Below are 13,617 nucleotides of genomic sequence, written 5' to 3'. Positions count from 1 at the left end.
GTCACTCAAACACGTATTCTAGGAAAAAATTCTTTTTCATATTTGAACATATTTTTCCAAGGCTTTACTTGTCATGTTCACACTTGTAAAGTAACTATTAATTTTGTATTTAGAAAATAGTAGCTACCGCCCAAATCATGCATATTGACTTGAAGATTGTCATCATCCTGTCTATAAATCATTAGTAGTTGGTGAAATATTTGTTGTATTTGAAAATAATACAAAATATTCAAATACTTTTTTTCAAATTATGACTTCAATATAACTTTTGTTATTTCATAATTTTTTTTTATCCCTTAAATTGATAGTAAAATGTAAGATATCGAAAATTAATGCATTTTTTGTATTAGAGATGAACATTTGGATTGGACCAGATTGGAATTGCTTTGAAAGAACTCTTGGACACTGGGTTGTGCCGATTAGGTGTACGGCGGTGTTGGAGTCGGTTTTCCGGTTTTTAGACATATACAACATGCAATGTGTATGGTACAAGTCGATGAAACAGTTGTATAATGGTTTTAGTTAGTTAATTGTTACCCCTCTTGAGAGGACTATAACTTAATTAATATGTAACCAGAAAATGTGAAATTACGATTTCAAATGAAGTACAACACTAAACTAATGTTGGGAAATATATCATGTTAATCCGACATCAAACGAATGAGTTATGATATTTAAAATAATTTCAGAGACTATACAATATACAGAAAAGCTAAAAACTTTTCATTTTTGATCAAACCAATACAGTATAGTATAAATCCAAAAACCAATAACAAATAACCAATCGGACGATATAAAATCGGTACCAGTTTCCATTTCCTTTATAATATTTATTAGGAGTTGGTGAATGGTTGTTTTGACAGCTGCAATGCATATATTGGTTCTTTTTTAAATAGTCTCATTTAGATCGCTAGGTAGTTGATAGACCAAGACCAAGACCAAGTTATGATATGATGATATTTATGTTACTTAGGCTAAGGGGAGTGGTAACACTCTTAACACCTTGTCACCTCAAATTTTTGAATGACACCTCATTTTTTACCATTTAGCATGTAATCTTAGCATTTGGTAAGGAGTGGTAACACTCCTAACATTCCTATTTTTATTTTCTTTTCCTAATATAATTAAATTACTTTATTTTAATATACAAACATTTTTTTCACAAATTTTATTTTTTTTATATCACATACAATTAATATAATATAAATTATATTATTTTAAACCACATATAACTAATATAATATAAGTTATATTTTTTAAACCACAAACAATTTTATTTTTTGAAATTAATCAACAATGGAACCAGGTGGCAAAAGAGTGTACGTAAATGATGTTAATGTTTAAAAACTTATTTTTTCGTGTGTGTGAGGAGTTGACAGAAATTAAATTGGCAATTTAACTTTGGGTAAATGGGGAATAAAAGTCGGTCAACCAATTTAAGCAATCAAAAGCACTCGACCAATCAAAGAGCCTCATTCCTTTCTCTCTCCTTGCGCCAAACATTTAACGAGTTGCTTTGAGCGAGCCCCCTAGCGAGCACTAGGGGGTGGCATTCTCTTCTTCTTAGCGATTTTAGCGAGGACCTAGCGAGCATCCACTCCTTTTAGTCTTGTTCTGCATATGTGGATGTAATTAAATTTATATATTTCTATTGTTTAAATGTTTAAGATCGTTAAATAAACACAATTTTTAATTTATTCCACTCAGGTGTTTTTTTTTCGTAAAAATAAAGTCATTGAATTATTAAAAACTGTCATAAGGTATCGAGTTTGTGATTTAAGTTCTAGAGTTGGCTTTAAATTAACATAGTTGATATAAAGTTTTTAGTCGAAGACTATGATTAAATCGACCTTAAAACAACCAAAAGATAATTGTTAATGAATAAAATGATAGTAAAGCTTTGTAAAAAACAAATTTTACGTTTGTATTCTATTAAAAATTATAAAAATTGAATTATGTAAAAAAAAGACCAAATAAATTAACGGGTATGTCACATCTATTACAACCCAGGGCCGGTCCTAGTGGATTTGGGGCCGGGGCAAAATTGAAAATGAGACCCTATTTTCGACCTTCAAAGTGGTTGAATAAAAGATGACAATTTAAAACAATAATCAAGTAATCCCATTTTTTCTTTCATTATCAAAGCACATGGTAAATGCTTAAATGTGTATTAAAAGATTGTATATGACTATATGTCTCCATCATTTACATAAAAAAATTCATAATTGATACCTATAATCGCCATTACTATCAAATTTTTGGTTTTTACCAGTAATATTATCATGTACACAATAAGAAAATATACAAACTAAGTGAAATTGGCAAAATAGTCATTGACAATATCGTTAGTTTAGTAATTCACAAGTGATCTCTCTTCCAATCTTTTTGTTTACTTCCCCTCTTTCAATTTAACTACATAAAAATCAGAAAAAAAATATAACTCAAAAATTAGAAAAAGTTTGAAAAAAATGTAAAGATGACATAAATTTTGAAAAACAACACCAAACACCAAAAGAAGCCTCATTAAGGCACAACTGAGGACAAACAAAAAATACGAGCTTGATAATCATTCCTAAGAAGCCAAAAAGAAGGTACATCGAAAACAGAAACCAATCAAATGCAAAAACATCATAGAGAAAGACATACAATACCAAGAGCTAGGGACAATATTGTCCACATGGTCAAAAAAATCCATCAGGTAAGGAGCAACCTAAAGAGTGAACCAATGCCACTTTTTCCTTACAAACAAATAGAGAAACGATGACACTTTTTTGCTAACCCATTTATGGTTCCCCTTCTTGAAAATTGTTGTTAAGTGTGTATTAAGAGGAGACATTTGAAAACTCCTTGAAAATTGTTGTTAAGTATGTATTAAGAGGAGACATTTGAAAACTCAAACTATCTTGGAAAGGTGCCAACATTTGTAAATTGAATCCAAGGTGCCCACATCTTCTCTAAAAAAGCAAAAATAAATCAACATCAGGCCATGGAGAAGAAAAAGGATCGAACACAGGATCTCATAAAACTCAACTAGGCCACCTTAACCATATGAACCAAACTTACTTTTTGTTTGTGTTGCTTGTTATAATTTATATCACCTATACACATATACTAACCAGAATTTACAGGGCCCCAAGATTTGGTGAGGCCCGAGCGATTGTCGAGCTTGTCCACCCTATTGGGCTGGCCCTGATACAACCATCATCTATCACGAGTGTATAAAAATCTTCTTCCATATTAAAAAATCTTTATACCCTTGTTATGATATGTAATATGGCTATCTATCAAATCTATCGTTTTTCAAGGAGAAAAATATTTATTCATTGCTTTCCTTTTAGTTTGTCAGCTTATGTATTTGATATTGACATACAATAAAGTAGACAGTTGGCCTTACAACTATTTTTTCCCCTCTTTTGTGAATCACCTCGATACCAATGATTTTTATTACGGATAATAAATAAGTTGGTTTGAAAACTATTGGATCAACATATTCTAATTAACTAAACACGTTACAAACTGTATCGGCCGTCGTAACACCTACCTTGGCCTATTGTGAGTAGACTTATGCACCTTTTTTTTTTTCCCGAAGTGAGGAAAAGCCACATGAGTCATCTTCCATATTGTCACATGAGTCATCTTTGTTGACCTAGGAAAAACTTCGGCATAATATGCTGCAAATTATGCCGACGAGACAGACCATCCCCAAAGATAAGTCAAACGAGTCATTTTTGTACTTTGGTTATTTTTTTAGCTTATTTTTACAGCACTTCTTCCTTTTTGGATAGTTTTTAATTCACTGAGAAGTGGGAACGTATAAATATATAATTGAGTCTACTATTTTTATGGATAAAAAGACAATATATATTGTTATTTCAGTAATTTTCATGAACCACATTTTTTTTTATTTTGATAACAAAAGTTAATTCTACTAAAATATTTTCGGCTTATCGTATCATGTTTGTTGAAAAAGTGTTCATCCCAAGTTGTTCATGGTTCAAGTTTTATGGTGGACATTATGTATAGATTTAAGAGTATGATTACATGAGTGTGAGTTAATCGTTTTAAAACACAAAAGTTAATTCGAATTTGTATGATTGGGTGTGACATTACAAGGATTGACCCCTATACCAATGACTTTTACAACCCCTATGCCGACGACAAGTCACCGGGATAGCCTATATTGACGATAAGTCACCGACACAGCCTCGTCGACGGAAGTGCAAATAGTCGTCGAGATAGATAGCCCCTACACCGATGACAGGTCGTCTGCAAAGACTGCGTCAGAACTGATTTTCGAGAAAAAAAATTAAAGTTTTATTATTTACTTTTACCGACGACATGTTGTCATGATAGGTCCAATCTATACCGGCTACATGTCATTGGGACATATCAACTTATAGAGACGACATGTCATCGGTAAATGTGTGTAACCATTTTTATCATTTGAGCTATAGCGACAACTTGTCGTCGATATAGGTCAAAATCGTTTTTACTAGTTAAGACCTATGTCGACGACATGTCGTCGGTATAGTCTATTTTTTTTTTAATATTTTTCACAAATTTTGTATAATACCAAACCTGTTTTTTAAAACAAATTCACACAATATGCAACATAATGTGATAACTAAATAAGCATAACCAACCACATACTTCAATTTCAAGACTTAAAGTCTAATATATACCAAAAAAAACAAGTCTTCAATAAGTGTTGTTCAAAATAACACAAAAGATCAATTATCATAATCTTTATCCGTCTCCCTGGTCCCCTCGTTCTCTTCAGTTAGTTCGTGGAAACATATTGGGATTGGTATTTTGATTGAATTGAAATTGTGGAATTGATTGTGGATGGAAGTTGGAAATTTCGGATGCCAATGAGTCATTATACCCTTGGTGCATTTGCTGCAAATATTGTTGCATTTGTTGGTATAATGCAACAAATTAGGTATCATTCATATTTTGAGATTTGGATTGGGAAGATGTTGAAGGAGGTTGATTTGAAAATAAATGATTATTGTTTCTTGGTTTCCTTCCAACTCCACGAGTATGTCCGCATCTCGCCCTGAGGGCACAAGTGCGACAATGAGCCTCATTTACATGTTTGCCCTCATCGGCCTCTTCTTGCACATTCGTGTACTTCGCTTGAATTTTTTCCGAAAATAAAGAAAACAATAAACATATTAATTATAACAAACAAGTAAATTTAAACACTAAAATAATAATAATAATATACTCTAAACAAAAAACTATAATAATAATAACATATTTAAACAACATATTAACTTCGTTTATTATTTCCCCAATCTTCTTCCGCTCCGCGTGAACACCACACGGGTCTTCATTGAAGCACATCTGTCTCCAACCCTCAATATGTTGCGGCCTTTATCCTTTTGTTCAACCTATAATAAGCCAAAAAACAACCAATATATTTATATAATACAAATAAATTTCATTACCTCCATATGACGTCTTTCAGCATATGACCTACAATCATGATCACTAGTATGCGGAAGTTTCGCCATACTTTCTTTTCCTTTTTTCCGATTGGCTCATATAACCCAGGGTCAAAAATAGTTGATCAATCAATTCATTCCAAGTACCATATTCCCAATCAACTTCTTGCAGTTTCCACGTCTACATATCCACTGACAACACTGTAATGTTCTTTCACATCATGATTGCGTTCTTTATATGCTCTTTGGCAGCCGGCTTTGACAATCGCTCGAACATCTTCCCATAAATTTGTACCCCGATAGCAATGAAGATCAAAATATATCTGCAAAAAAAAAAAACATAAATGATTAGTAAAAGAAAGGGATAATGTCATAAAAAGCCTTAAGTTTGGCAAAAAAAATGTCGGTTTTACCCTTCGACAGAGTTTTGGTTCGTTTATACCGCAAACTTATCAATTTTTTGTCGATTTTGCCCTTTTATATTTAATAACAGGATTTCAGGTTACCATGAATTATTTTTTGCGAAAAAAACCCTTAAGTTTACAAATATTTTGCAAAAAAACCCTTAAGATTATAAACATATAAAATATAAATATCTAATCACAATTTGAAAAAACTAAATAATATTTTAAAAATTAAATATCAAAAGTTTATATCAAACTAATATAAGTTTTATTGAACTTATATTATGAAACCAAAACTAAAACATATTTTTAGCTTTACATACCGTAAATTTTATATTGGTTCGATATAAACTTTTTATATTTAAATTTTAAAAAAGATACATAGTTTTATCAAAATTTGAATATATTTTTTAATTAATACTTAAACTTTTCAAAGCAAAATTAAAAGAACGTCTCTTTGTTAATAACTAACTATGCTAAATTAGTTAAACATATGAATAATATGACATTAGTTACATTCAGTTAATTTTTTTAAAAGGAAAATAAAAATATTTTATATGTTTAAAATGTTTGTATTTCAGAAATAATAATGTATCATATTTTTTATATGTTTAAATAAATAATAATATTATCATCTTTTTTATAAAATATCATAAACATTTTAAACTTCAAAAATACACATAAACATTTAAAACACATAAAATATAAATACATTTGTCTAATTTATTATATAAATATACTTATTTTTATAAAAAAATATGACAGTTTATTATTTCTGAAATAAAAACCTTTTAAACTTATAAAATATTTTTATTTTCTTTTTAAAAAAATTAATTGAATGTAATTAATGTCATATTATTCATATGTTTAACTATTTTAACATAGTTAATTATTAACTAACAGATGATTTTTTAATTTTGTTTTGAAAAGTTTAAGTATTAATTAAGAAATATATTCTTAAGGGTTTTTTTGCAAAATATTTGTAAACTTAAGGGTTTTTTCGCAAAAAATAATTAATAATAACTTGAAAACCTGCTATTACAGGTAAAAATGACAAAAACCGACAAAAAAATGACAAGTTTGCGGTATAAACGAACCGAAAATCTGTTGAAGGGTAAAACCGACATTTTCTGCCAAACTTAAGGCTTTTTATGACATTATCTCTAAAAGAAATATCTAAAAAATATAAAATTTAATCTGGTTTATAAGACGAGTCCAATCCATTTTTTAATATAAAATACGAAACCAATTTTGACCCGGTCTGGTTTGGTCAAAAAACGGTTTTTACTAGATCCCGTTTTTAGATCGGATATATACCAAGGATCCGATTTTCATGTGTATCTCTACTCATCATATATGAATGGATTGTGAAACATTTTCAAAAGGAATCTCTAGCCAACCAACACATGCCACTAAGGAAACTTAAAGTTGTTGTCACCAAGAAATTCAACATTTATGTCGGTTTATCTCAGTGTCGTATGACAAAGAAACATGCACCGAACGAACTTGAAGGGTCTTTGAATGAACACTATGCCATATTATGAAGCTGTGGGGAAGAAATAAAGAGGTCAAACCATAGTTCCAGAATTAAAATAGATGTCGACGTAATTCATATTGGAAGTTGGAACTACTTATTTTGATAAGTTCTATGTATATTTTAAAGGGATAAAACATAGATGAATAGAAGCATGTATGAGAGTTATTAGTTTAGATGGTTGCTTTTTGATAGGAATGTGTACTAAATAATTGTTTTCAGGTTAGGGACGTGATGAGAACAATCAAATCTTATCCCATGGCGTGGGGTTTTGTTTATGTGGAAAACAAATATAATTGGAAGTGATTCTTCAAGATATGGTTTTGATATTCGTATTCCTATAGGCAGTGGGCTAACTTTCATTTCAGAACAACACAAGGTTTTTTTTTTTTTTCCTAACACTTCATTTTCATGTATTTTTATATTTGCATCATTTGTTTCATTCCAACACAAGGGTTTCGCTACATTGTGCACGGTAAAACCCATAATTTACTACCAATATACAGAATTATTAAAATTGAATTTATATAGTTTTTCCACTAAATAATTAACAAAGTTTTAATTCCTTTAAATTCAAAAATTTTCGCACTCAATTTTGCTGATAAAATTTATTTCCTTTCAATTTGGGTGTTAAAATTGAAGTTATTTTCAAAATAATTCCCGAACCAAACGCTCCTTTAATTACACTCTGAAATCTCACATTCAATCTTCCGACGAATACCCTTGCGCATCCTAGGAAATTACTATTTTGCCATCTATTAAAACGCGCGTCGTTTTGTGATCTCATGTCTTAAACCTCTGCCGCCTGTCATGAAAGGGGAACTATGACACGTCATCACATGGCCCCTAATGGATCCACATGTCCTCTGACATCAGCTTATTTTGGTCCCCACACCGAACCCTTTAAAACTCCCATCCAGCCCTAAGCGCCAAAAAGCACCTCTCTCTCTCTTTCTCTCTCTCCTTCTTCCCCGATCAAGAACTCGCTCCCATCACTCGGAAGTATGAACGTACAAACCTTACTATTACAATCGTTTGTTTATCTATGAATTTGTATATAATAGCTGTAATTTATGATTATCCCTTGAATTTCATCTCTGTGCTGCTCTGATTGTCGCCTATTTATGTTGTTGATCGTTTGTATAGTAACTGATCGTCATCCAGCGGATTTTTATTGCTATTGTTTTTTTGTTGTTCGATGATTCTGATAAACAGACGATCGTTAGGTTTCGTAGTCCCTAAGCTAACTGTGGCTGTAATTTGTTTTGCATTCATCACTATCATGTGACTTGGTTGGTGTTTAAGAGTTCATACTTTAAGCGTTTCGGGTTCTTTTTTTGAAGCTTGATGATCGGAAGGGTTTCTGCTCTTTTATTACTCGTTCTTTTATGTTCTTTCCCCGAAATGATTTTGACAAGAATGCATGATTGTGTGTGTTTTGACTATTTACTAATTCATCTCTATTAGTTGGGGGTTTTGTTTTTGTTTGTGTTTTTGGGGTTAATTACCCTAATTTAGGGGTCTGATGGCTCTAGGAGATGATTAGATTCTACAAACACGTACGCTTCACTGGTCAATACATTTGTGAATGTGATTATCAAGTGGTGTTTTCTGGATTATTAAGTTAAAAGACATGTATAGCGATTATGCTGTTCTCATTTTTAGTGAATCATTGACAGAATCATCTGATGATGGGAAGTAGAAGAACAAATGAGAAGGACCAACCCCCTAGCTTTACTAATCCAATAATACAAGCAAATTGTATTGCTCCAAATACACAATCAACCAGCAATGTGGCTTTTCAAGAAGCAAATGTTTCTGCAGGTCATTTTGAGTCCATCCCAGATTCTCCCCTCCTGATCTCCCCTGGTTGGGAGAATATGTATTCAATGAATCAGCCAATTACCCAAAGGATGCCTGAAACTAGTGGAAACCCCATGGCTTATCTCACGAACCCTAGTAGCTTCCAGAACCCCCAACTTAACCTGAATTCCAGTACTGCAAACACAGACCTTCAAGAAGTTCCATTAGTACCTGAATGGAACACGAAATGGAATCCACAGTTTATCAATCAAGGACACAATGCAATTTCAGCTGGTGGGATGAACAATGGAGCTGTCATTAGTAACTTTGATAACCCATGGTCTAGTAAGAATCCAACTACTGCTAGAAATTTTGCTGGAGATCTTCAGATGAACAGACAGGCTGGAGAATCAAAGTTTGGACCATTTAATAGACCACAGTTAGATGGACATTTTGCTCACTCGCCTTTGCATTATCGCCCTAGAGACACTGCACCAATTCATACTCAAAACAATGTCAACTTCAATAACAGTCAATGTGGGGTTCAAGGAAAAGTTGAGAGGAGTTTCCTGAGTCTTGGAATTGGAGGCACTGAAGAAGCCATACCTACCTCTCAACCTGGCAGCAGAGAGACTTCTGACAAGCTAAAAGAATCAGCTTCAGCTGAGTTAAAAATGGCTCGTGCTCGGAAAGCTATGGGTCAAACTTTAAATGCTAATTTTCCAGGTTTCCAGAGAAGCACTAGTGGTTTCTCCAATCAATTGGATCGAATAACCTCAACTGGAAATGAGGTTGGAGTTCATTGTACTCCAAATAGTGGGCCAGGTTCTAGCCCTTATCATATTTTAGAAATGCAACAAAATGATATGCAGCATGGCATTTCTAGGCATGATGATAGCAACTCAACTTTTCTGAGCAACAGGAATGCAGGTTATGGAGATGCGAATCATTATAGAGTCTCTGCAGGTAATCAAGCTGTGCATTCAGGAACAATTGGTGGCAATTCAGCTCAATTTCTCAATTCCCAGCAACATGCTTTAAATAGGGTTGTGCAAGAATCTGCTAAGCCTTCATATACCATGTCTCATACACCTTCTGGGAAGCTACAGAATATCCGTTTCAAAACCACAAACACCCCGCCATCAGAGAGTTCCATGAATTCTTCTCTCAAACTTGGAAGTGGTTCTAGTTCTACCAGACAGAATTATGCAGGTAAGCAAGGTGATTGTTTTCAGTTTACATTAAGGTTATCCTTATTGAATCAATATGTTTTCTTGTAGGAAAACATCCCTATTTACAGAATCACATGCCTAGCCAAGGTCCTGGGGGTGGTCTGCTTTCACAGAACCAGAGGACAGCAGTTCCTCAAGTATCTTGGGTTAGCAGTGGTCAAGGTGTAACAGATCTCCCATTCCCAAAAAGGCTGGGAGTTGAGGTTAATGGGAGAGATAGCCCTCAACCTGCTGAGAGACAAATAAGCTTGCAGACAACTAGTGCAGGTATCCTGAGTGGCATAAGACTGTTTTTATACGGTTATAGACAACAAGTTAAGTCTTACTTATCATGTGAGATTAATTTTTTATTTTCAGGTCAAAGTCAAACACGTCAGTATCCAGATAATGTTGTTCGACCTTCTATTGGTATGACTACTTGCTCTCTTTTTAATTTCTTGAGATCGTTTTTATGACAATCAGATCGAATTGATGCAGCACCTGTCAGTTATCCGATGAATCCTCAAGGTCCCCTTTTCAGTCATGGTAAACAAAAACCTAAGAAGTGTATGTATACAGTTGGATATATTGCATACATATTTGATTTTTTTTTTTGGGTCTTATCTAGGCCAATCTCAAATGGTTCAGCTTCCTAACAATCCTAGAGGACAAGCTCCTACAACTTCTGTTGATGGTCTCTCTAATAAGTCTGAGTATTATGCGAGACCATATCACAAGAGAAGTGCAGTGGCCCCACCTTCAGGCCCCCATTGGGTTCAACGCCAGAAGATGTCACATCCAACAACTACTCATCATTCAACGCCAATCCGATTCCCCACAAAACCAGCTGCTCCTGTAACAGCCAATCTTGCTCATCCTTCCATACCAATCTACCAATCACAATCACAGACTCAACAACGTGTTCGTGCTCTTATGAATCCATCTATACCTTACACATCAAATTTTAGACCTCGTGTTCCTGTGACAGCTGCTCCTAGTCCTACAGTCTCTCATATTACATGGAAAGGTACACTATCGTTTCTTACTCTTACTATTTCTTCATATATATATATATATATATATATATATATATATATATATATATATATATATATATATATATATATATATATATATATATATATATATGACATGGTAACTACTAACTAATGTAATGTGTTTGATTATATGCCAGATCCTGAGACAAGTCCTCCTGAATTGACAAAATATAAATGCTTGCTATGCAAGAGGGATCTTTCATTAACATCAGAAGGTGCAGTATACCAGCCTACAGCACCACCAGCAGTTGCTGTTCTTCCTTGTGGCCATACTTTTCATGATCAATGTTTGCAAAAAATCACTCCTCAAGACCAAGCAAAAGATCCGCCTTGCATTCCTTGCGCCATTGGTGAAAATTAGGTCCCATCTCTATTCTCTAACCCTACTTTTTATGGGTCCTTATATAAATATATACATATTAAACGTATAGATAGATGATGATATTTGAGATCAATTGGATGATTTTTGTTCTAATCACATAACTCAAAACTCTGCTAAACTGGTAGAGAACTGAAAAGATTTGATTTAGACCGGGTATTTTGGGTTTGGGACGTGATTCTCATTTCAATTGAGTACATATTTTGAGTTCTTTGGTCTTGTTTGAAATATATTGGATGATTTATTTAACAAAATGTACATAAAGTTATGAATCTAACTTGGCAATTTTTGGTAGTCCGCTTTTGAATTTTGCATATCGTATACAAGAAAACAAGAGTTTTTTCTTATGCGACTACTACAAGTTATTTTATGGAAGATTTAAAGGAAACCATTTAATTATAGGGATAATGACATAAAAACCCTTAAGTTTGTAAGTTTTTGTCGGTTTTACCCTCTTGTAGATTTTAGGTTCATTAAATTCGGATATTTGCAACTTTTTTTTTTTTTAAATTTTAATTTTACCCTCTGGTTTATTAAAGCCTTTAAGTTTGATAGAAATGTTCGATTTTACTCTTTTTTTTTGGTTCATAAAAGCCCTTAAGTTTGGTTTTCTAGTTCATTAAAGTCCTTAAGTTTGACAAAAAAAATATTTAGTTTTACCATATAAGTTTGTAAGAAGGGTAAAATAGAAAAAAAAAATAGCAAAAAAAAGTTTGCAAATTTGAGGCATGGACCTAAAATACCATTTTGGGTAAAACCGATAAAACTGGTAAACTTAAGGGTTTTTAGGGTTTTTATAGTGCCTTTAAATATTTGTATACAGATTGTGCAAATAATACACAAATCATTGGGGGCCCATGTAAACCTACTACAATCATTCACAACTCACTAGTGACAACTTATTTGATATTTATAGAAACAAATCCATGTGAAGGAAGGACTTTGTTTCCTTTGGTGTTTAAAAATATATATTTGGATTTAAACAGTAAACCCATTTATGTTTCATTATGATTTGATTATCTGGGGACTGGGTCCTCAAAACCTTTTCCAAAAAATATTACAATTGGCATGTAGTTTATTGATAAGATGTACAATAATTAACCAAAAATAGTAGTAAATAAAATGAGTCAAAGGAGCTGAATGTTTTCTAAAATGTATTTAGGTCTTTATAAGTCTTAATTTTTTTTTTATGTAACGAGTTAGATTAGTTTTAACAATATTATCTTTGTAATTATAATCGACATGTTAATCATTTATTAAAAATATACAAAAAGAGGTGATGAATCCACACTTAAACGGTACCCGTTTTCATCAAAACCTATTTTGACCGGTTACCTAATTCGTCCAAACTGTTCGTTTTGATTTTTCTTTTGTAAGTTTGTTGTATATTGTTTTTTTAGAAAGAAAAATACCATTAAAAAAACTAGCAAGGTGCTAGTAGAAAATGTTGTATATTGTTACCATCAAAATTTGCCATATGCAAACAGTCCTATGTTCATTTTTTAAAAAGATCTACAATTTTTAAATAAGCATTTGGTCACTAATGACTATATAAACTTTCTTGTGATAACGATATATATTTATGAATATATTGATTTGGGAGATAGTATGGTTAAAAGTTTTTTTTTTTTTGACAAATGTTTTCAAAATATCATATTTGTTAAAGACAGAAGGTCATCACGCCTCAACATAACGAGGTTGACAATTTTCATTTCCTGCCCCTTAGTTGTTAGCCGTGAAGCTGAGGTGGCATGGTGCCCTGTAAACCTCCTCACGAC

The 13,617-nt window shown here is 32.5% G+C and overlaps 1 protein-coding gene across 1 annotated transcript; it reads left to right on the top strand.

The window, feature by feature from the left end:
* The first annotated feature begins 7,884 nt into the window (after positions 1–7,884).
* On the top strand, positions 7,885–12,067 carry LOC111910386 (uncharacterized). Its single transcript, XM_042900113.2, has 7 exons — positions 7,885–8,390; positions 9,068–10,403; positions 10,472–10,690; positions 10,781–10,831; positions 10,901–10,948; positions 11,031–11,429; positions 11,598–12,067. Exons 2-7 carry the CDS (start codon positions 9,077–9,079, stop codon positions 11,819–11,821), a joined length of 2,268 nt encoding a protein of 755 aa, XP_042756047.2. The 5' UTR covers positions 7,885–8,390; positions 9,068–9,076; the 3' UTR covers positions 11,822–12,067.
* Positions 12,068–13,617: the final 1,550 nt, after the last annotated feature.

This window comes from Lactuca sativa, chromosome 1 (genome assembly GCF_002870075.4).
Source record: "Lactuca sativa cultivar Salinas chromosome 1, Lsat_Salinas_v11, whole genome shotgun sequence".
NCBI lineage: Eukaryota > Viridiplantae > Streptophyta > Magnoliopsida > Asterales > Asteraceae > Lactuca > Lactuca sativa.
Note: the sequence above shows the minus strand (reverse complement) of the source record. Positions and strands in the feature narration are given on the sequence as shown.